This window comes from Myotis yumanensis, unplaced genomic scaffold, assembly GCF_028538775.1.
Source record: "Myotis yumanensis isolate MYYU_CA2020_CCGP unplaced genomic scaffold, mMyoYum1.0.hap1 SCAF_14, whole genome shotgun sequence".
Lineage (NCBI taxonomy): Eukaryota > Metazoa > Chordata > Mammalia > Chiroptera > Vespertilionidae > Myotis > Myotis yumanensis.
This window is the reverse complement of record NW_027223765.1, coordinates 41687151-41710605: the sequence shown is the minus strand read 5'-3', so window position 1 is coordinate 41710605 and position 23455 is coordinate 41687151. Positions and strand designations below refer to the sequence as shown.

Here is a 23455-nt window from a genome sequence, read left to right as displayed (position 1 = left end):
GGACTTTTTTTATGGCGTGACTGAGGGAAATGGGACGTTGGTAACACAGGGGTTTGAATTCACAGAAATATTTTTATTTTATTTTTTACAATCTCTCATTCTTGCATGCAAGTCTCAGAAAATTCTTTCCTCAGGATATTGCAAGAAGCCGACTCCACTAGCAACCAGTGGAGATGAGGACCTCTCCCCACCAATAACAAAGGGATATTCCTGAGGCCTTGGGCAGAGAATAGGACCAAGGCATCCGGAGGGGGAGCTACTCCTAGAAACCACAGGCAGCCTGGCAGAGTTGAGGCAGCCTCGTGTCCCTAGTCACGGAGATGGCTCTGCTCACTGAGCCCAGCACGGCTGAGAGGAGACCAGGCACCGCTTCCCCATGCTGACTTCTCAACCTCCGTCTACCAGGACCAACTTCATAGGCTTGTGATGTGCACAGCTCTTCAGGGCCATATACCTGGCTTAACACTGCTGTAATGCCCTTAAAATTCTTAATAACTTTCCAACAAGGGGCCTGCATTTCATTTGGCACTGGGCCTCACAAATCCTGAGGCCAGTGCTGGGTCTATTCCTGTCCCCTTTTCACAGGTGAGGAAAATGAGGGGAAACTGAGCACAGCTTTCTCAAGGCCACAGAATCAGGCTTCCCAGCCCAGCCTGCCTGACTCCAGAGGCCACACACATAACTATAGGACGAGCCTTTCTAACTCTCACTCCTGCACCATCTCTGCCGAAGAGCAAAAGAACAGAAGTTCACTGCAGGCAGGTTTCCAAACAGGGACTCCCCGGCTCAAACTAGCCTCCCCCTGCTGCAGATATGAGGCTTTTGAGATTAAAAAAAAGGAGCCAATTTTCCAATCGTGCCAAGTCCTTTCCATATTAGCTCCTAGAAAGAGCCTGCTGAGAGGCAGAGCTCCACATCTCCAAGCCCGGAGAAGGCATCCATCCAGGACTCAAGCCAGAACTTAAAGGTGTAGCTTGGCCCTTTGCTCAGGCCAGGTATGCTTCTAAGTTATTAATAAGGTGTTAACAGAAGTGCACTGTCCTAAACAACGAGGGTTGCATAAATGTTAATCATCCCTACCTGACAGCCCCTTGGGGTGACTGGGAGGGATGGTCTTGGGTTTAAACCAGTGGTTCTCAACCTTCTGGCCCTTTAAATACAGTTCCTCATGTTGTGACCCAACCATAAAATTATTTTCGTTGCTACTTCATAACTGTAATGTTGCTACTGTTATGAATCGTAATGTAAATATCTGAAATTTACATTAATCATAATGTAAATATCTGGTTTTAGGTGACCCCTGTGAAAGCATTGTTCGACCGCCAAAGGGGTCGCGACCCACAGGTTGAGAAACGCTGGTTTACATTGAAGGAGCTAGTGTGGCACCTTCCCTTCTTATTTTTCTCTCCTCTTCAGTTGTGGCATTGGCTCATTGCTGAGACCTAAATGGCCTTCTGGGTACCAACAGCTGTATTGGTAAAAGGGAGTCTAGAATCAGGTGTCACCCTTGGCTTGAGAGGTCAGTATAGCTGAGTAGGAACAAGTCAAGTTTGGGAATTGGGCAAAACTGACCACGACAAAGGACCTGTGCAGTGTTGGCTGGATGCTGGAACCTGGCCCAGCTGGCCCCACACAGCTGCCTGGAGGCTCAGCCCTGAACCTCAGCAGGTCTCCCAGCTCCTGCAACACTTCACCACGGCAGTCGCCCCATTTAGTGCCTGTTCACTCTCAGCTTCACTCCATGCCTTTTTCCTGAAAACCAAGTTTCCCAGTCTCCCCAGCAGTCTTGACAAAGTTCATCTGCAGGAGAATACTGGAGGACACCAGGGAGAAGCCAGGTTTCTGAGCAATTTCTCCCTTCTCTCTGCTGTAAGGGTGTGGTGTCTTCTGGCAATGGCTGTGTCTCCTCCCCAGCACTAGCTTCCCCATGCCAGGCCTTTCCCTTGTGGTTCTGCCCCCTCTAGACGGCCACAGTGAGGAGGCTCTGATGTAGTCCCCCCTTCCTGTTGTCCCTCCTGCCCTAGAGAGGAGTGCCTCCTGCTGGCATTCTTCTGTGGATTGTGTCATTCCCTGCTTGGTCTCAGCTTTTCCATCCCGGTGCAACCAATTCTCAGAATTGAACTCCTGCTGTTTGAAATACCAAGAGTGCTTTCTATTTTTTTGCTTCTTAACATCTCAACTGCTGCCTCCCTGATCCAAGCCATTATTATCTGTCACCCAGATGATTTAATGGCCGTCCTGCTATTGTCTCTGCCCACCTACAGTTGCTTCTAAACACAGCAGCCAGCCAAATGCTGCTGAAACCCAATGTGCCATTCTCTGCTCAGACCCCAATGACTTCATCCCAACCAGAGCGAGAGCCAAAATCCTCGCCAGGGTCTGCAAGCTCCACATGACCCGCTCCTGCTACCCCGAGATCTCATTCCCTAGCACACTCTCTTTTCCTCACTTGTTCTTGTCTCCTCGCTGTATTGTACAAATGCCAAACACCCTGCCTCAGGGCCTTTGCATTTCTGTTCCTCTTGCTGGAAGCTTCTTGCTGGACGTATGCACATGGCTGCCCCCTCACTTCCTTCAGGTCTCTCCTGCAACATGACCGCATCAGAGAGACCTTCCCTGGCCTCACTGTATAAAGCAGCAACTGCCATCATGCTCACACCATGGTGCTATCCTTCTTCATAGGAAAGGTACCTCATCTGTCTTTGCTCACTAGAACTGGGATCAGCAAACATCTTCTGTAAAGGCTGACATAGTAAGTATTTTAGGTTTTATGGGCCATGTGGTCCCTAGTGCAACTAACCAGCTCTACCGATGTAGTGTGTGAGGAGGCACAGACAATACACAAGCAGGTGGGCGTAGCTGCATTTCAATCACACGTGCAGGCTGGATGTGGCTCATGGGCCAAAATGTGCTGACCTTTGCCCTAACATGCAAGGTAAATTAAGGCAAACAGTTGCCAATTCTGTTCCCTACTGTCTTGTCTGACATTATAAAGCATACAATACATATTATCTAAATAAATGATCCAGGAACTGCATTGATGAAGACACTCATCATTTTCCCCACCACCCTCCCAGAGCAACGGGGACACAAAAGTCCCATGTGGTCCTAGCTTCACACAGGTAGATTCAGGAAAAGAATCACCTGCCCAACACCAACACATTGCCTGGGATGTTAGCAGGTGCTACTTGAAAAAAACACTCTTTGTTCAAAGTGTGAGACACAGCTGATCACACAGAATTCTTCCCTGCAGTACTTACTGGAACCTGGGCTATGGTACTATTTATTGGGGATCTCCAAGGGGCTGGCAGAGAGCAGAGGAGAGGTTTAGCACACCCTAAACCTTGGAACATCGTCACATTCACGGGTCTACTCTATGAAGACACGGAGTTTCTCAGGTGAAAAGAAATCTGCGTTATAAGGTGTCCAGATATTTCTGAGTCCAAAAGCATGGCTGGTGGGTCCGACCAGACTGCACCACCAACTCTGCCCAGCAGGGGGCTGGTTTGGCCTCCCCACTGGACCTGGTTCCCCAGACCTCACACAGGGCTGGCCACTTCATCCTCCCACCTGTACCGTGGACACTGCTCAGTGACAGCCAGGCCTAGTCAGAACACTGGTCCACAACTAAAACAAATCCCATCTAGTCTGTTGGACGAGAGAAAGGCAAATCCGAGAGGAGCTTACATCGCTGAGAATGTTGAAGGCCTCGTTCAGAGCGATATCCAGCATCCCGATTCCTTTGGCAAAAAGTTTGTCCAGGTGCTCCCTGAAGTGCTGAAACAGAAAGCAGAAAACCCATTAGTGTCTGTCCTATTATGAGAAATGCCCCACATGTTGCTGCTCCTAACAAATGAGCAAGAGGGAACCCAGCACCCGCCCAGGGGCATGTCGAGTGTGTGTGATGACCACTGAACCAAAGCCCCTGTCCACAGAGACTAGGTGCCTGGCATTGCTTTCCAGCGGACCCATTCTGAAATCATTTATTTTCTATGGAAGGGGATTCTTCTCTTCCCAAAGGCGTCCACTCCTTGTCTGTTGGGAAAACGGATGAGAGGAGTCACTAGGAGGCAGGAAGGTGGGGCTCATGGAAAACCTTTGCTGGCGATTTCCTGGTCTAGGATTGTTTTTTTCTTTTTTCCCTTACAATGCCCTGGTACCCAACAATGCCCCAAGCATGCCATCAGCATTGAGATGGTGACACCTACTCATGGCACATCTGCCATAGGACCCTGAAACTGATCACAGAATCTGAGCAGATCATAGAGACGGGTCCCGGGTCATGGCTAATGGTTCTAAGACGCTGTTCTGCCTGTGCCCCCTCAGGAAACACCAGGCCACTGCTCACGGGGATGGACCGCAGGCTTGCTGGCCCACGGGACTAGGGCTTCAGTGGGCTCCTCAGGGCCATTCAGCTTTAATGACACCCAGGCCAAACTTGAATCAAGGCTGGATTTAAAGTTCACCCTGGGACTATTCACACACCCGCAACCAAGACATTCCCCAGCCCACCTGGCCCTCACAGCAACACACCCTCATGTTCAGAGCAGCTCTGGTTATCAAAGCCTGCTCCATGTTAGATTCTTTTATATATATATATATATTTTTTTTTTTATTTTTTACAGAGAGGGATAGAGAGTTAGAAACATAGATGAGAGAGAAACATCGATCAGCTGCCTCCTGCACACCCCCTACTGGGGATGTGCCTGCAACCAAGGTACATGCCCTTGACCAGAATCAAACCTGGGACCCTTCAGTGGGCAGGCTGACGCTCTATCCACTGAGCCAAATCAGGTAGGGCTCCATGTTAGATTCTTACATACCAGGTCACTGAGTCCTCAAAACAATCCTGTGAGGTTCCTCACCCCGCCTGTCAAAGGGGGAGACTGAGGCTCAGCACCATGCCCAAATCCACGCACCTCCTGGCTGCCAGGCCCAGGTTCATCCCCTCATCAGCTTCACCCACTTCAATGCCCTCCTTCTTTCCGATATACACCTGCTGATTTTTTTTTCTATTTTGTATGTCAGGTACTGGCCATGAGCTTGGCATACACCTGGCCAGTCTGGCTCCAGAATGCTCTTTCTTCATCCCTGTGTCTGAGCTGTGGCCGAGACTATAGGAGATTGTCAAGTGCTTGAGTGATGGGGGAGAGAAATGATAAAGGCCATGGAACCAGAAAAACCACACTGCCAGGAACCGAGCTCTGGGCTTCTCTGTTCTTCCTGCCTGGTGCTCATGGCCCAGCAGGACACTGAGCACGTGGCATGCCCTACATGAGCACCCTGTGAACAAATCCTGGCAGTGAGTGGGTCTAAGGAAGCCCAGGCGTCCTGGCCACAGAAGACTCAGGGAAATCAGAACAGATCGGTCCACCCTCACCAAGCACAACCACCTGGAACCTGACTTGTGTGGGGTGGCCACCAAGAGGACTCAGGATTGGCGAGTGTCACCCACGCACGCCAAGCATGCCGCATGCAGAGGCTGCTCTTTAACCAGCCCCACGCTCCCATGGCAGTGACCAGAGGCTGCCTTGACAAGTTCATTCTGTTCACTGATGTCATTTCTGTCAACTGCATTTCATTGTGCTCAGTCGCACAGGTCACGCAGCATTGTGTTTTTTTAATAAGACAGCAGCCCTGCTTAGTTTTCCTTTTAATCCATGTGTAGCTGTGTGTCCTGTGGAGAAAGCGCTTCAGGCAACGGTTGCTTTCATTACTGGATACTTAGGGGTAAAATGCAACAACATGTCATGGAATTTGCTTTTGTAACGAGGTCAGTTGTGATTTTGTTTTTTCCTGGTACAAATCTGGTCCGTATATTAGATGGAAAAAAATATTTCCTTAGGTTAAGGGTTTCCAAATGGCCTCACAGATGAAGAACTTTCTTTTTGCTTCTTTCTCTCCCATGTCCCTCACATCCAAGCTGCCTTTGCTCCTCCTGCATACCCTGAACCCAATCAGCTTCATCCCCCCAGGTCTTCCAGGCTGCATTAAACCCTTGGCCCAACTCTCCTTTTACACAAAACCCCATATTGCCTTCCAGAAAAACATCGCCCCTGATTGGCTTCCACCAGGAGCTGCTCTGTCCACCAAGGTAGCCACGAGCTACATGGAGGTACTTACATTAAATTCAATTAAAATTACCTAACATTAAAAACTCAGCTCCTCATTCTCCCAAGCCATGTTTTAAGGGCTTGATAGCCCCATGTGGCTAGTAGCTGCTGCATGGGACAGTGAGGAAGAAAGAGCATGCCTACCATTGCATCGTTAGTTCTGTCAGACAGCGCTGGCCTGGACACAGCACCTCCTCCTCACCAAGCCATTGACCTACTGTCAGTCAGAGGAAACCCTAAGGCTTGTAGCCAGTGGATACGTGTGATTTCCGCTTGTCCAGCATCCATTCCCCTTCTTCTGATTTTCCTGCTCCCCCACCGCTCATAATCTATGTGGTGTAGGTATGGCTAACACCTTCCTCCCTCCTTCCCAGATCAAGGGGGGGCCCATGCAATCTGTGAATTCCACCTCATCGGCCGAGGTCAGGCATGGGCACATGATACAATCCCTGGGCTTCTGCTGACATGTGGGGAAGAAGGTGCTCCACTGAGATGACAGGTCAGGGAGGGAGGCTGGTGCTGCCTGCAGCCATCTAGCCACTGCCCAGGAAGAGCTCACCTGAGTAAGGTAACAGCCAAGCAGAGCAGAGCCCACAATGGAGGGGGCAAGATGGCATCAGGAGAACATGGCTGAGCCCCTAGACCAGTGGTTCTCAACCTTCTGGCCCTTTAAATACAGTTCCTCATGTTGTGACCCAACCATAACATTATTTTCGTTGCTACTTCATAACTGTAATGTTGCTACTGTTATGAATTGTAATGTAAATATCTGATATGCGGGATGGTCTTAGGCAACCCCTGTGAAAGGGTCGTTCGACCGCGAAAGGGGTCGTGACCCGCAAGTTGAGAATCACTTCCCTAGACCCAGCTATGCTTAGCATTTTCAGGTATGTGAGCCAACAGATTTGCTTCTTTGCCCCACCAGATCTAGCAGGATTTGGGCCACTTAATGGGCAGGACCTTGATGACCACGACCATCACATAAACTTGGCTGAGACAGTAGCTCCCTGAAGCTCTCCCTGCATTACAATGTCCCTCCTCATCTCATCTATGCCACTCCCTCCACCCCCTCTTAACCACTATCATTGCATCTTATGGTTTTCACACAGGGAGCAAGGCACTGCGTACCCAGCATGCCCTGGATTCGCTTTCACTACCAGGGCCTGGAGAGATTGCTGGAGAATCCTAACCACATGCCTCCAAGGGCTGTGTCTGAAAGGGAACGAAGAAGCACGTTGACTGCCCTGCGGCCTCCTCATCAGTACGGATTTCCTTTCCTCTACTCCCAGTTGTGGCTGCTCTAGATTTAAAAATTGTTATATTTAATGCAATTATATTATAATCATTGCATGGAAGCAGTTGATACCTAGACCCCGTGGACTCCCCTGGAAAACAAAACAATTGCTGAACTGGGGTTCAAGAGACATCCTAGTTCCGGTTACGCCATTTACCAGCTATGAGACGCCGAGGCATGTAGCTTTGGCTCTCGGGCCTCAGTAATGCCCCCTGTGAAATGGGGATGGGACAGCTCCTGCAGGGGAGTGGGAGAGCGGGAGCAGCCGTGCCTCAGAGCAGCAGGTGGGAGCCATGGCCTGAATTCCAGCTCCTGACTGGCCACTTGCCCTCTCTATCAGCCTGGGAGCCTTCATTCTCCCCTAATGCAAGGGGGCTGGACTAACCTCTCACAGGTATTACAGGAAAAGAGAAGTCATCTGAAAGACCGTGATGGCAGACAAATGGAAGACTTTGAATTTCATATTCACTTAAAGCAATACTTAAAAAAATCCTACAAAACTTCCTCCCTGCCATCTTCCTGGTTTGCAACTTTCCAATCTAATACACCTTGAAAAATGACTCATCTTGCCCTTCCAGGTCCAGGTTTTATTAGACGGGGAGAGGCACGTGGTTGATGTCAGGGACACCGAGACCTGCGTGTCTCCCAGAGCCGGCTCCAGAGAACAGAGGATCCGGGACGGCCCGAGCCAGGCAGACGCTCCTCAGCAACTGTGTGCCAGAAGGTGGCCAGTTTTCATTATTTTTCTAAATTAAAATAAACAATTTATTGGAAGTGGTGACAGTTCCATTTTATTATTAAACTTCAATAAAGGAGGAGGAGGGTGGCTCTTTATCTTTGCTTCAGGCACGCATGCAGCATATGCTGCTGCCCGGGACAAGGCCTGGCTTCCAAAGCAATTAAGGCGGCTGACTGCCTGGGGAGGTGGAGAACGCGAGCGTCATGGCTCTGTGTGCCCGGATGCCAACCGCACAGCCAGGCCGCTTATCTCTGTGAAACACGCACAACATCCAGGCCGCCGGGGGTCCTGCTGGAATAACCCTCTCCCTCACCAGCATTTGATTTCCTTGAATCAACAGTGATAACAGCAGCCATGTTTTTTCCTGTCTCTATAATTATAGGGAATGTTTGAGTCCTGCCAATTAAGAGCATGGGATTAACATGAAAGTGGACAGAACCGTCCCCCCAACAAGAGCCCTTGAGTAGCGGCGGTCCTTCCTGGGGAGACGTGGGGGGAGGCTGACAGCCCCTGTCAGTGATGCCCATCAGGTGACCCCCGTGCAGCACACCTGGGTTTAGTACCCGTCAGGTGTGGGTGAGGGCACTGCGGCACCTCAGCCTTGGGAAGGCTCTCGGGCATTGCCACCCAAGTCCTCCAGTGGCAGCAAGGTTGGCCCACTGATGGCTGCATGCCAGGCACTGCTTTTCCTGCATTGCCTCACAGTCCTAACTCCCCAAAAGAAAGGTTCTATTATGTTCCCATTTTATACATAAGCAAATGGAGACTCGAAATAGTGAAATTTTTGCCCATGATGGCAGGACAAGCATGAGGAAGGTGCGTTTCCAAGTGCTGAGCCCCATATCTGAACCCCTAAGCAGCAATGCCCCCCAGCACCTGGGGCACAGCCTTCAAGGTTCCTATAAAGCCCAGCATGCAGGGAGCAGAGCCTGTTGGGTCCTGTGCAAAGCCACCATCCCATGCTCAGAAGGTCCTGTGCTTGGTCTAACACTTTGCTGTCACCGTCATGAAAACCTTCATCATTTTATTTTTGAGTCTGTGATGTGTACATGAAGCCCAGTGGAACAAGAGCACAGGAGCTCTGTCCGGGAGCCCGCCGTTCCTCCTGGGGTTCATCAGCACGCTGGTGCATTAAATGCGCTCGACTGTATAAGGTCACTTGGCACCAAACTAAGAATAAGCGCGCCCTGTCGAGGCTCTCCAGTTTTCAGCTCTGTCAGTAACACACATGACATCACTTGCCTTCTCCTAAAACAGGGATACCGCTTACACCAGTTAATTCAGTGTCCCGATGGTCATGTCCACCTCATTCTGATGTCAAATTCCTCACTGGGATTTCTCAGTCAGCCTGTGATCAGTCCCACTGCCACTGAGCAACCATTTGCCAGAGGCTCAGAGGGTGTGCGCCCCTGTCTTCTAGCCTGACTGGGATACTAGACCACAGATGATTTAATATAAATATGGACTTGGGTTCTCATATCATTCCTCCTGGCAACACCTTCCCAGCCCCAACCCTGGGAGGACTCCCCAGACTCCAGTCTAGTCTGAGCAATCCCCTGGCTGGATTTTACTGCCTATTTCGTGCACACTGAATAGCAACCGAGGGCGATGCACAGTTAATACAGTTTTCAGGACAGGTACCCATCTAGGGAGGTTGCCACCTCAAAGCCTGGGCTCCGGTGAATATGATTCTCATTTGATTCCAGTGGGGAAAGCAGACAGTGACACGGTGTTTCCCAAACATGAAAACAGAATGGCCCGAGAAAGCTGGTGCTCAAGAGGCAGCCCATATGTTTGCAATTTAGGGGAGAAAGTGCAGACACGGGTGGGGCCTCGTCTGCGCCAGTCCCCGTCTCTCCTTCATGTCGTCTAGAACAAATTGAAGTGTCTGAGGGTAGCAGCTGTTTAATGCAAATGCCAAATTAGAGAGGAGATCGATCTCCTGGATGTGAACAATGAGTGTTATTTCATACCAGGTAGTCAGATCAGCTACAAGCTCATTTCCACGGCAAGAACACTAATTGGGCCATGTGTGATGGTGATTGAGCCCGGGATTGGCGATTCTCTCCATTCGGGAAATATCAACAGCGGAACAGATGCCTCCACCAAAGCAGTCCGTTGGTTCCTCGCTCCTCAGGGGGCAAGGTTGGGTCCCAGGGACTCCCTGCCACTTCGCATTAGCTCATTGTCCCTCCTGTCCGGTGTCTGAGGGAGCAGCTCGATGAATCTCTGAGAGACTGATGCTACTGAAGCATCTGCTTTGTGTCCAGGCTGGGCGCGAGGGCGTGTGTGCAAACAGCAGGCCTCACCCTTCACGTCTTTCTGACAATTCCCAATGTCCAAGTTCATCTTTTATAAACTTTATGAAAACCTTCATTGGATTCAAATGCGTTTCTTGAAAGAAGAATGCTTTCATCGGCTGCAGTGTGCGAGAGCAGACAGAGGTCACGGTGCCAGTCCTTTCCCAATGAGGCTCCAAGCTCCGTGGAAGCCTAGACTCACAAGCAATGTGACCTCAGAGCAGTGGTCGGCAAACTCATTAGTCAACAGAGCCAAATATCAACAGTACAACAATTGAAATTTCTTTTGAGAGCCAAATTTTTTAAACTTAAACTATATAGGTAGGTACATTGTTATTAATTTAATTAGGGTACTCCTAAGGCTTAGGAAGAGCCACACTCAAGGGGCCAAAGAGCCGCATGTGGCTCGTGAGCCACAGTTTGCTGACCATGGCCTTAGAGTGAGCGTCCAGGGCGAGTGCCGGGCAGGCTTATCTTCATCACACCATCCCTTCACAGTCAGGGTGAGGGCCTTCACATCAAACGCAAAGCTACAGCTCCAGCGAGGAAGGTGTGGGGTGCTGAGGACACACATTCGGAGTCTGTCCAGGGGTTGATGGATGTGCTCTGACCCACCCTACAGTGGCCCATTGAGGGGAGGCCGCGTTTATTTCCATGACAGCTTGGCAAAGGTGTGTCCCAAAACAACAAAAGTACAGCTTCTTCTGTATGATCACTTGTAAGATTCATATCGATTTATAAATCTTGTATTCAATTAACATGTACTTATTTTACTGACCTCTGTATTTTTGCCAAGTTAATTATATATGTGTATTAGCCTTAATTATCTAAATTTCTTCCATGCTCATTCAAGTCTGTGAATAAGCAAATACCCTATAGAACGCTGTGACATTTTTAGGCGTATATCAACATTTATTTAACCAGTCCCCCACTGATGAAAATTTAGGTTTTCAGAGTATTATTTTTTTCAAGCATTCCTACAATAAACATCTTTGTACACACATCGGAGGGTTGTAGTGCATATGTAGACTAATATCAATATAACAGCTTCATAGAAGGGAAACTATTGGGTCAATATTTCTGTATTTATATCACGTAGAGTTACTGTGACAATTTAATGATGTTCAGACATAATCCAGCAAATTAGTAAAGGTAAGGTCTTATTAATAGGGCAGCAATAGCACTAGGTTGTTTTTTTTTAGCCTATTAAAGTATCCAAATCAAAATTTTAAAAGCAAAAACAGCCTCGCTGCCCCCCCCCCCACCCCCCCACCCCCCCCCCTACAACACACACACACTTCTACATATAGCAAAAGGAAAGTCATATGGAGAGACTGGAAATATAGGCAGGGACCAGGGACTCCAAGGTGCTCGCAGGCTGGGTCCTCTGTTGAGCTCCTGGTTCTGTGTGTCCTGCATTCCATCAGCAGGCTCCTGACCACACAGCTGCCCACATCACAGGTCTTATATGTTCCTGGACTAGTCTGCCTGGTGGTCAGAGTAGGAGTCACCAGACAAAATACAGGACACCCAACTGAGTTTGAATTTCAGATAAACAACACATAGTCTACTAAAATTTTATTTACTGTTTATCTAAAATTCAAAGTTAATTGGGTACACTACCTGCTTGTTTATTTTTTTGTTTTTCTAAATCTGTCAGCTCTATACCAGACCAATTTCGGCAAAATTTTTATCAAAAAAGTTCTGAGACTAGCAGAGCTTGGATTTTATGTCTGGGTCTGAATCAACGAGGTGGCCAGAGAGGAGGTCCTTGGCTGACTCAGGCCTCGACCATGTAAATTTCTGAACTTGAGGTTGATGGCAAGAACCTGGCTAAGTGTTACATGACCTTCACCAAGTGAATTTCTATGGACAGAAGAGGGATCGGATGCTGGACAGACAAGAACTATGGCTCAGTCAACCTATACAGAGTTTGTGGGAGAGGTGCCGCCTTCCACGGGCTTAGTCCACATTCTCAGAGCTGTGCTGATGGCCTGAGCAGCAAAGACATCACACAGACATGTCACACACACACACACACACACACACACACACACACAAACACACACAGCACGTGCTTTACTCTGCAGCATGTTGAGGGGGGGGACATGCATGGTAAGGAGACAAATGAATGTGCCTTTCTCAAGGAACATCATAATATGCATCTAAAAAGTTAGAGAAAAGTGTTTCCAAAAAATCAGTGGTCCTGGGATGGACTGAGGCTTAGCAAAAAGAGAGAGATGGGGACAAAAGAGAGGGTAACACTGCTGACAACTAATATTTATTGGGTGTTTTCTACATCCCACTTTGGCTTGAGACTCCTGACTGGCGTCTCCTTCAAGACTTACAACTACCCGGGAGGCACGGCGCCCTCACTACCCTCATGTTATAAATGAGGAAACAGGTTCAGTGGGTTTGCCTCACTTACCAGGGCTTACCACTAACGAATGGTGGAGTGGGGGCTTAAATCTAAGCATTGGGTCTCTGAAGTATTTATTTTGTGATTTTCCCCCCCAAAAAACACATTTTGTTATAGAAAATTTCCATGACCAATTCATGGCGAATCTTGTTTTAGTGATATCCCACCACTACCTACTTCCATCTCCCTCATGGTAGCTCTCTCCAAGCTGGCCTCCCTGACCCTCACCACCTGCCATCCACACCCACACTGCACCAGGGCTGGCTCTGTGATCAAGAGAACACAGCCGAAGTGATGGTATGCCATGTGCAAGATTAGGTGGTAAATGACTCTGGTTTTCCATCGTGGCTGCTCTGCTGATCTCTGCCAGATAGTTTGCTCTATGGGAAGCCAACTGCTTTGTTAGGAGGTGGCCATATAGAGTAGCCTAAGCTTCCAACCAACTGCTAACAGGGAACTGAGATTTCTTGCCAGCAGCCACATGAATGAGCCCAGAAGCAGCTCTTCCATCCTAGGCCAGCCTGCAGGTACTGCAGCCCTTGGCCAACATCCTCAGTGAAGCCTGGCTGTGACCCTGAGCCAGAACCACCCAGCTAAGGCACTCCCCACCGTTCTCTCCCTCGGAAACTGTGTGAGATGATAGATGTTGTGTAATAAGCTATTAAACTGGGAGGTTGGGAGTGGGAGGAGGGGTAATTTGTCACACACAATAGGTAATTAATACACCTTCATCCAGATTATCTTGAAGCACAACCCAGGCATTATCTTATTTAATCTGTGACTATGACAATATAATATGTCTCTGAAAGAGAAAGACTTTTAACAAACAAATGCACAGTATATGCTTCACCCGTGTCAATCACAGTCACACCGTCTGAATCAGGATTCAAATGAGGTCCATGCATTGTGATTGGTTGAGGGTTCACTTAAGTCTCTCATTCTAGACTTCCTTTGCCATTATTTTACTTATAATTTTTTGTTGAAGTAACAAAGTTGTTTTTCATGAAGAATGCCCCAGAATCTGAATTCTGCTAACTGCATTCTTTGGGTGACATTTAACATGTCCCTCTGGCCCCTATATTTTAGTAAATTGATCAGATTCGGTTTTGACCACTTATGCATGCCTGTCCGCAGGTAGGCAGAAAGGCAGGCAGGTATCCATTTGACATGCACTTCATTGATGATGCTCTTACTCCCTTCAGACTAATGACTGGTAGTCTCCTTGTGATTCTGGCAGCCACTGGTCCTCAATGTGTAGGTTCATTAACTCATTAGGAATGACATATTATTCTATCACCCATATTTATTAGGTAAAAAAATGCCCAGAAATTTCTAGAAATGAGAGCTTCTCCTCTTACACTATTTAGTTACCTGAGGAACCATTTGCAGAGGAAAGTTGGATAAACGCTTGCTGCTCTTGGTTTGTTTACTGGTTTTAAATATAAAACTGGGTCCAAAAGAGGAAAGGGCTTCCTCTCTCTTTTTTTTAGCATCATCGTGAACTTCTCATTTCCCTGCTTCATTGTTTTAGTGTCGGCATGAACTGCAGCACATATTTTGTGTTTCAATTTGTTGCTCACTTGTGGCAGGTGGGAGCCTGTTCTCCTCAGGTTGGCACCCACGTCCTTTTACAGTTAGTGGTCAGCAGCTTCCTGTGGTCACAACGGGCACGATGTTCCAGGCTCATCTTGCTCCTTTTCCACCCCTGACATAGAATTGGCCATTTTTCTACGAGCCCAACACAAGCCCCCTTCTTAACCACTCACACTCTGCAGCCTCTGTGTTTCCCTTGGGGTACACACCTGGGAAACAAGCAGGAGGACCGAAGAAAGAGCAAAGAGGGGCCAATGGAGGGGCAGAGGAGTAAAGAACAGTCTGAGAAGCTCATGAAGGGCATACAATGTGGTGGGAATTCTATCCCGATTATGTGATGGGCAAAAGGACAAGGACATAAGCTGAGGAAGTACTTTCCAGACACAGCTCAGGAATTTACTCCAAGGATGGTAAGGGAAAGAAAGTTGGAGTTTAAAGAATTTGATGATAAAGGCTGGAGGTGTGTGTTCTACTAAGGTAGTCTCTGTGCCAGGCCAGGGCCATAACAAGAATTCAAATTTTCTGGCTCAGGAGAGGAAGGGTCCTCCAGGCATCCATTTGCTCCAATCCCATCTGTGCTGAATGAACCAAAGTCTGACTGTATTTACCCCACAGCTTCACTACCAAGGTCTCTCCTTCCCTTTCTGATGGTGCACCTTAATCCCACTATCCTCAGCCTGCTGACTTGTATTCATTCATTAAGAATCAATCTGATGTCGCATACTGTACTTAATCAATGGAGCAAAAGCAGATTTGGTCTCTGCCCACAGAGTTCCCATACCAGCCGAGGGAGACAGACCACAATCGACCAGCACACCGATACACAAGACTAACAAGTGCCATCCAGGAAGGCTCGTGGTACTTTGGTGGTTCACAATAGGAGCACTAAGGGAGGGCCCAGGAATTACAAAGTCAAGAGGGCTGCGGCATGAGAACTGTGGAGGAATAGCATGTGCCAAGGCCCTGTGGCAGGAGGAAACAGAGCACACATAAATAAGTTTAATAGGGTCCCTGGGGCCAGAGCATGGAAAGGGAAAAGAAACATGGGTCCGGAGAGCCAGGAAGAAACCAGACGAGGCAGGAACTTGTAGGCCACATTGAGGGCTTGTGTTCAACAAAATTATTAGCCAGAATGATTGTTTAAGGATGACCAAGACTCAGCTGAGATGGAATGGCAGGTTGTGGGGTTCATAACATGGACTTCCAGGTCAGAAGCAGGTGGGCCATGGACCTCACAGAACAGAGGGACAGAACCCTAGGGCCATTCACATGCTACCAAGCAAAATAGCAACAATCCACAGGAAATTAACAGGTGAATTTTCAATCACGGGACATGAAATCAACAGCAAGCCTTAGAGACAACATGCGTGCTCCCAATCAAGGAAAATCAGGCTTCCCTAGCAAGGTGAACAGAACAGCAGCACTCTCTCCAAGAGGGAACTGTATTGACCCATGAACAAAGGAAAAATTTTAAATGAACTATCCTTGTAAGAATAAAGATAAACTTCTGTGGAATACCCAAGTTATTTTGCTGAGGAAAATGCCTCCTTAAAATAAATGTGCAGTATGCCTGGCAGGTGAAACTGCAAATTAAGAAACAGAATGGATATTGTGAAAGGTCTTAATGATGCAGTCACAGATCAGCTAAATATCAACCGTGCTAAGGTCTGCTCCTTTGATCCCCTTACTGTGTGCCATAGTCTCATGATGTTTCTTGTCCATACCCACCTGCAGGCTCCCTGTGCTGCTCTTCTTCACATCCGGCCACAGAGGCAGTCTGCAGTCACAGTGCTTCACCGAGACCCTCTCTTTGTTCCCAGCCCCCTGAGACTCAGGGGCCCTTCGTCAGCACACAGACCGCTGGTCTGAGGCAGGCAAGGACTACTATCCAGTTATGCCTGCTACAGTGATCCCAGTCATTCCAGCTCCCTCGGAAACCAGGTTCCCATGCGGTGATCAGCCACCAGGCATCCTCAAACTAATTAGCTGGCCTTTTCCTTCCCACAGCTGGCTGTCTTCCCCAATTGTTAGGGAACGTTCCCAGGGCCCTGGGGGGCCGGTCTGCTGCTCAGCCTGGTAGGCAGGAGGTTTCATGAGTTTAATTAACACATCTCTACTCACCTCTAATTGAAAGTAAAGGAACTTTAGAAAGAAAATCATTAGTTTCATCATGCAGAGAAAAATAGCAAAATGTGCTAATTATCTGACATCTGGATAATGTTCCTTCTAAATTTAACAAAGGCAGGAGCTGGAGTAGGTCCACTGTGTGGGGTTCAGACCCTCCCTGAGCCCCCTTCCTCCACCCCCCAACTTCACAAAGTTCTATTTGGCATTTTCCTTTGTTGCTCAGTGTCTTCAGGCTGGTTCCAGGTGAGCTATGATTATGAGTCACCAGAACAATGATTCATGTGATGGCCATCCAGGAAGCATCCCAGAAAGAGTTTCCTGAACCAATCTGGAGGCAAAGGGCCTTGCAGCGTACCTAGAGCAAAGGCCGCCTGACCGGGAAATACCTGGCCAGTGCAGAAGAAGAAATTCTCCTTCCCCTGGAAGCCACCTGGTCAGTCCCCTGGCTGTCCCACTCTGAGTCCCAGGTCCCTCCCTCTGGGGCCCTAAGAGGAGTATAGGGAGGGAAAGAGGGAGGTCAAGCCTGGGATGAGACAATAAAGGCACCAGCACAGTTTCTTTAAATCTCATCCTTTAAGTGTAGTCCTTCCTGGATTCATTTAACAAAGAAAACGCCACATGATTTAAGTAGGAAGTCTGCAATAGGTACCACATTTCTTTTTTCCAGTCTTCTCCCTCTGCATCCTGCCAAGATCTGAATGTCACTTTCAAGGGAGCCCCAGGTCTGAAACACTGCCTTCCCTGAGCTGGTAATTCTTTTCCAAATGTGCAGACATTCCTTGGTACCAAGTTAGAGAGGAGACTGAATACCCATGTGCCCCAGGCCTCATCATTCCATGTTCCTAATTTGATGGGACTGTCTCATTTGAGCACAAGAGCAGACATACTAAATTAATAAAATGGCTCTTCTGGTCAGCCCTTTAGAAGAAAGATGACTTCACTGCTGAATGATTAGAGTCTAAGTGGCATCCTGAGGATCTTGAGGATAAAGACAAAAGAGCCCTGGCTAAGGAGATGCTGCCCGTGAGGGAAGTCATTGCAGAAGTGGGACATAAAATGAAAGGCAGAGAAGGGAGGGAGTCATTTAAACGCTGCTTATCAAAGATCTTTCAAGGAACTTCATGGGACAGAAATACAATCTGAGAAATGGTCAACAATTAGAAATGTTATATAACCCACAACCTCAGCTCAACTCTATGCAATCCCCACTCTTGGAATGCCATGCCCACCCAGCTCAACTCTGTGCAGTCCCCGTTCATGGACACTCTGCCCACAGTACAAGTTTAACACAGATTTCAGTCCAGCATGGCTGTGTTCACACTTTGCTCAGGCCTGCAGATTGAGCTCACTCACCAGTGCTCAACTCCGAGGGAAAACTCTCAAGGGTTGTTAATGCAGCAGACATATTTAATCTGTCATTTCTCACCCTCCCTGCTCCCACCAGGACATCTATTAACATCTTGTCATGGAGCTGTTTCCTCAAATAGGTATTTGAGAAACACTCATGTGGCCAATAGAAAAAGAGAGGCACTTGCTCTTTCTAAGGAACGTGATTAGATGCTAGATTGCCACCAACACTCTTGTCACTTGACATACAAGCAGCACTTTCTACTTTTAATATGTTCAGATCCTGTATGTGTTTGCTAGGGCTGTGTGGTATTGTAATTTATGATAAGAAATACATATTTGGTCTTCATCCATCCTCATTTCTGGCAGAGATCTCCTAAAACTCTTGGGATGTCCTAAATGTTAAGAGCTACAAAGTGAAAGGAATGTCTTTTTGTTATTTACATAACAAGCCCCTTTCCACCACACCTGAGTTTATGTTAATGAGGTGAATAATGGAAAGCACCAAAGGATGTGGGGGCTGGTTGCCAGGGAAACCAACCAAGAGCAGGGGGTTGGAACTTTCAGCAGCTGCCCTTCACAAGACCTCCAGGGAAGGGAGAGGGCCTAGAGATTGAGCTCAGTCACCAGTGGTCAAGGATTTAATCAGTGATGCCTACTTAAGGAATCCTCAATAAAAACACAAACGGACAGGGTTTGGAGAGCTTCCAAGTTGGTGAACTCGTGGAGGTGGACATGTGAACACGTGTAGGGTGCAAACCCAGAGAACAGTTTCTGCGAGTTCTGGAAGCCCCTCTGGCAAAGTAATCAGATCTGAGGAGGGGGCCATGGAACCTCCCTTGTATATCCAATCCATCAGCAGCACAGGTGACCACCTGGACTTGAAATTGGTGTCTGAAGGGGGTAGGAGTACAGTCTTGTGGGACTGATCCCTTAACCTGTGGGATCTGACACAATTGTAGGTAGACAGTATCAGAAGGGAGTTGGGGAGACAGCTGAGAATTGGAGAATTGCTTGGTGATGGGAAAAGAACACATGTGGGAAGCTGCCACAACAAAATACCACCCTCTTGGTGGCTTCAATAACAAAAATGTATTTTCTCACAGGCTTGGAAGTTGCAAGTCCAAAGAGCAATGGGTGATCAGGGTTGGTTTCTCCTAAGGCCCCTCTGCTTAGCTTGCAGATGGGAGTTAAGGCTTCAACATATGTATTTGGGGGTGAGGGGGGCACACAATTCAGTCCATAACACCCTTTCAATTGCTCAGTCAGGGGACAAAAGTCCCTGTTCTGTTGATAAGAAAACAGACCAAAAAGGCTAAGTAAATTGCCCAAAGTCACCAGAAAGTATCAGAGTCCAGATCACAACTCAATAGCCTCAAAGTCAACAGTTCCTTGCACCTCCCCACAGTGCTTCGCCCCCTACTCCAAGCAATCCATGTCCATTGCCAGGGAGTCTCTGATAACACGTCTATATGAGATTATGCATTCTTTTTATTCATTCTTGTTACTTTATTATGTAAAAAAATTTGAGCCATGACACTTTTAAACTTGCAAGAGCTATGTTCATTGTAAGTAAGCAGCAAAGACGGAAGCCTCATCTTTCAGCAACACCATTGAGATCCCCAGCAGGGGTGGTCTACACTGGTGTCTGTATCAGAGAGCTTGGTTCGGGAGAAAGGACCTCATAGTAGTTAAATGCACAGATTCTGGAACCTGGCCGCTGGTGTTGAAATCCTAGCCCTATTACTCTTTATCACATATATGATATTGGGGTTTTCCTCACCAATAAAATGGGGAACACAGAACACATCAGATATGATGGTTGGGAAAGTCAAGAAAGATTATAGATGTACAGCACTGAGACAACAGACACTAGTGAATAGTCAGAAATTATTTGCTGCTATTAAGGGAATTGTTAAACCCTTTTTACTAGTAATTGTAGACTCACAGAGAAGTTCCAAAATTAGTAACAGAGAGTTTTGATACCCTTTATCCAGCTTCCCCCAATGACAATATATATATTAGTATAATTATCAAAACCAGGAAATTCAGAGTGGAATAATACTATCAATTAAACTATAGAAATTATTTGGATTTCACCAGTTTTCACACACATTATTTTATTGATGTATGGTTTTATGGAATTTTATCACATGTGTATTTTGGTGTAACCACCACCACAATCAGAAATCCCCTGTACTACCTTCCCATTTATACCCACCTCCTCACCATCTCCTACCCCTGGACGCACTGATCATTCTCTATTGCTTTGGTTTTATTTTGAGACCGTCATATAAATGGAACTATACAGTATGCAGCCTTTTAAGATTTCTTTCCACCAGCATAACGGCCTTACATCTATCCTATACATTGTCCCATATATCAATAGGTCTTTTTCTGTTAATACCATTGAATGGATATACCACCATCTACTTATGCATTCATCAGCTGAAGGATATGTGGGTTGTTTCCAGTTTGGGCAATTACAATGAAAACTCTTATGAGCATGCTCATACAGGTTATTTTATGGGCATGTTTTTATTTTTCTGGGCTACATACCCACACGTAGGATTGCTGGGTCATGTAGTAAGTGTAGTTTCAACTTACAAACGATTGTCAAACTGTTTTCCAGAGTGGCTGCACCGTTTCATGTTCCCACCAACAACCTATGAGAGATCCAGTTGCTCTGCATCCTCGCCAGCATTTAATACTAGCAGAATTTTGGGGGGCATTCTGATAGGAATGCGGTTGTATTATGGAAATTCTAAACCATTCGGGGTGTGTGCCTGGGAGAAATGAGGGGACTACTATGATTCAGGGAGTCCAAATGAAAACAGCCACATGCCAGGAGCCATTCCACAATAAGAGCCTGCCGTGCTGTGCTCCTGGAGCAGCTGTTGAGTGCACTGATGAATTTGGGGCCCTCAGCAGGTGCCAGGGAGAAAGAAATCCATGGAGAGGTGAGCATGCCCACTGCACAGCCCCAAATTACTCTGCCCTGGAACTTCTCCAATGTTTAATCTCAATGGCAATAATAAAATATCATTTTAGTGACAACCTTAAAATTGGATTTTTGTCCACTTTGCTCCTCTGGTTACAAGGACTAAAATGGGAAATATTTTTTAAATGTATTTTTATTGATTTCAGAGAGGAAGGGAGAGGGAAAGAGAGATGAAACATCAATGATGAGACAGAATCATTGATCGGCTGCCTCCTGCACACCCTGAACTGTGACTTTCTGGTTCACAGGGCAACACTCAACCACTGAACCATACCGGTCCGGCCCACATGGGAAAGAATTTTAAGTTCACTTCGAAGGCAAACTAAACATGCTGTTTCCAAAAACCCATGCCAGGGAGTTAAAGTCTGTGCGGTATTAGAGCAAAGCACACGCGAGCGTGAAGCAAAGGTCCATGGAGGAACTGGGAGGCAGGTGCCTTTTGTTTTAAAGGATGTAGAGACCAAGCAATTGTGTTCATTTTAGCCTTTTATGCTCAGAGTTGAGGCAAAGAGGGGTTGGGGAGGGGGTGAAGCAAAGGGTCCAGGCTGTGGCTTCTCAGGTTCAGGCCCCAGGAATCCAGTCTCCCATTTGCGCTGTGCAGGGCTGTGTCTGCAGGACCACAGTGCAGGCAGCATGGGGCAGAGGAGGCCTCTGTGAATGCAACTCTCTTCATGTGCCTCAGAGTCCTGGGCTGAGTGAGGCTTCCTCTGTGGACCACTGCACCTCCGTGTACCAGACTGACTCCGGCAGCCCAGAAATGCTGCTCTCCAGCACTCCGCAAGCGTAAAAGGAGCTCATAAGGAGAATGCACTGGTTGCTGTTATGTGACCAGTGAATGGAAACTATATAAAGGGAGAGGGGGGTCTGTATGACATGGTCAAGTGAGAAGAACAACTGATTCTAGACAACATGATAAGCCCCCTTTTCATAGATTTATGTTATTGTTCTGCCTTAAAAATCAAGACAAGGAGGACTGTTCCAAGGCTGGAGAAATTGGCCGGACTTGGTTCTCATTTCAGAATTAAAGTGCACTTTTATCTACTATCAAAGGACCATCAGTTTCAAAGGAAAGGCATCTTGGAAAACAAAGTCATTTAAGTGAGCTGGAATAAAATTTCACATATTAAACAACAAAGTAAATTTCCCCCTTACTTTGTTGTTGGTACTTGATACATGACTGCCAATCAGTTCTTACTCCATGGCAATTCACTTAGCTGACTCTAACAGACACTAAAATTCACATTGTTCAAATAAAGGGCTAGCACACACTTTATCGGGATCTTTACATATGTTTACTGAGTATCTATTATAGATGCTGGGAGAATTAGACAAGGCCTCTGGCCTCGTGGAACTTGTGCCCTATTTGGTGGGGGCAAGAGAGGTACAAGACAAATTTAAAAATAAAATAACTTGTGATAAGAGTTCTGTAGAGTGGGTCTGGTGGGAAAGCGTGAACTAGGGAACATGGGCTACCTTGAGTTGGGTGATCAAGGATGTTTCCCTAAGGAAGACAAGGAGTATGCCAGGCAGAGAAGAGCTGAAAAGACCATAGTGTGTCCGAAAGGCAGCCCATGACCCTCTAGTATGAATGACAGTGGCTGATACTGAATGAGCTTAGAAGGTGAGTCCACACTGGTACAAGGTACATGGGGAGGGCCTTAAAACTTCTTATCATTGCCACAGGAGTATGGGTTCCAGCCAGTGTTATGGCTTGAATTGTGAATCAAAAAGATATGTTGACATTCTAATCCCTGGTATCTCTGCATGTGACTTTACTTGCAAGGTCCCTGCAGACCTCATTAGTTAGATTATGATGAGGTCATACTGGAGTAAGGTGGCCCCCTAATTCAATGTAACTGGTATTTCTTAGGCTAAAGATTGAATGTTTGCGTCTCCTCAAAATTCATATGTTGAAACTTAATTCCCATTGTGATGATATTGGAGGTGGGGCCTTTGGGAAATGTTCAGGTTATGAGGGCAGAGCCTTAGAGAAGAGACCCCAGAGAGCTCCCTCATGCCTTTCCCACAGATGGCCTTTGATTACTCAAGGAAGTAGGCTCTGGCCAGACACCACTGCTGGCACCTTGATCTTGAACTTCGCAGCCTCCACACTTGTGAGAGTAAATGTCTGCTGTTTAAGCCCTCTGGTCTATGGTCTTTTTGTTATAGCAGCCTGAATGGACTAAGACACCTTAGATGAAGATGCCATGTGAAGAAAGACAGAAACACAGGGAGAGCAGCATGCGAAGACAGATGGAAGTGATGGAGCTACAAGCTAAGGAATGCTGAAGGTTACCAGCAAACTACCAAAGACTAGGAAGAGGCAAGGACAGATTCCCCTACAGGTTTCAGAGAGAGCACGACCCTGCGGACACTCTGATTTCAGACTTCTAGCCTCCGTCACTTTAGGCAATAAATTCCTGCTGTTTTAGGCCACCCAGTGTGTGGAACTTTGTTAGGCAGCCCTAGCAAATTACTAGCAGCATGGCTCACGCTGTATGATTTTTAAGATTTCAGAGAAA

General features: G+C 47.2%; 1 protein-coding gene across 2 annotated transcripts in view; it reads right to left on the bottom strand.

Annotated features, from left to right (window-relative positions):
- CACNA2D3 (calcium voltage-gated channel auxiliary subunit alpha2delta 3) overlaps positions 1 to 23455 on the bottom strand; it is an 812027-nt gene that overhangs the window by 391817 nt on the left and 396755 nt on the right. For both annotated transcript variants that reach the window (XM_070390783.1, XM_070390784.1), the window contains exon 10: positions 3688 to 3777. In XM_070390783.1, the coding sequence (XP_070246884.1) occupies positions 3688 to 3777 (90 nt within the window). The remainder of the gene's footprint in view (positions 1 to 3687; positions 3778 to 23455) is intronic.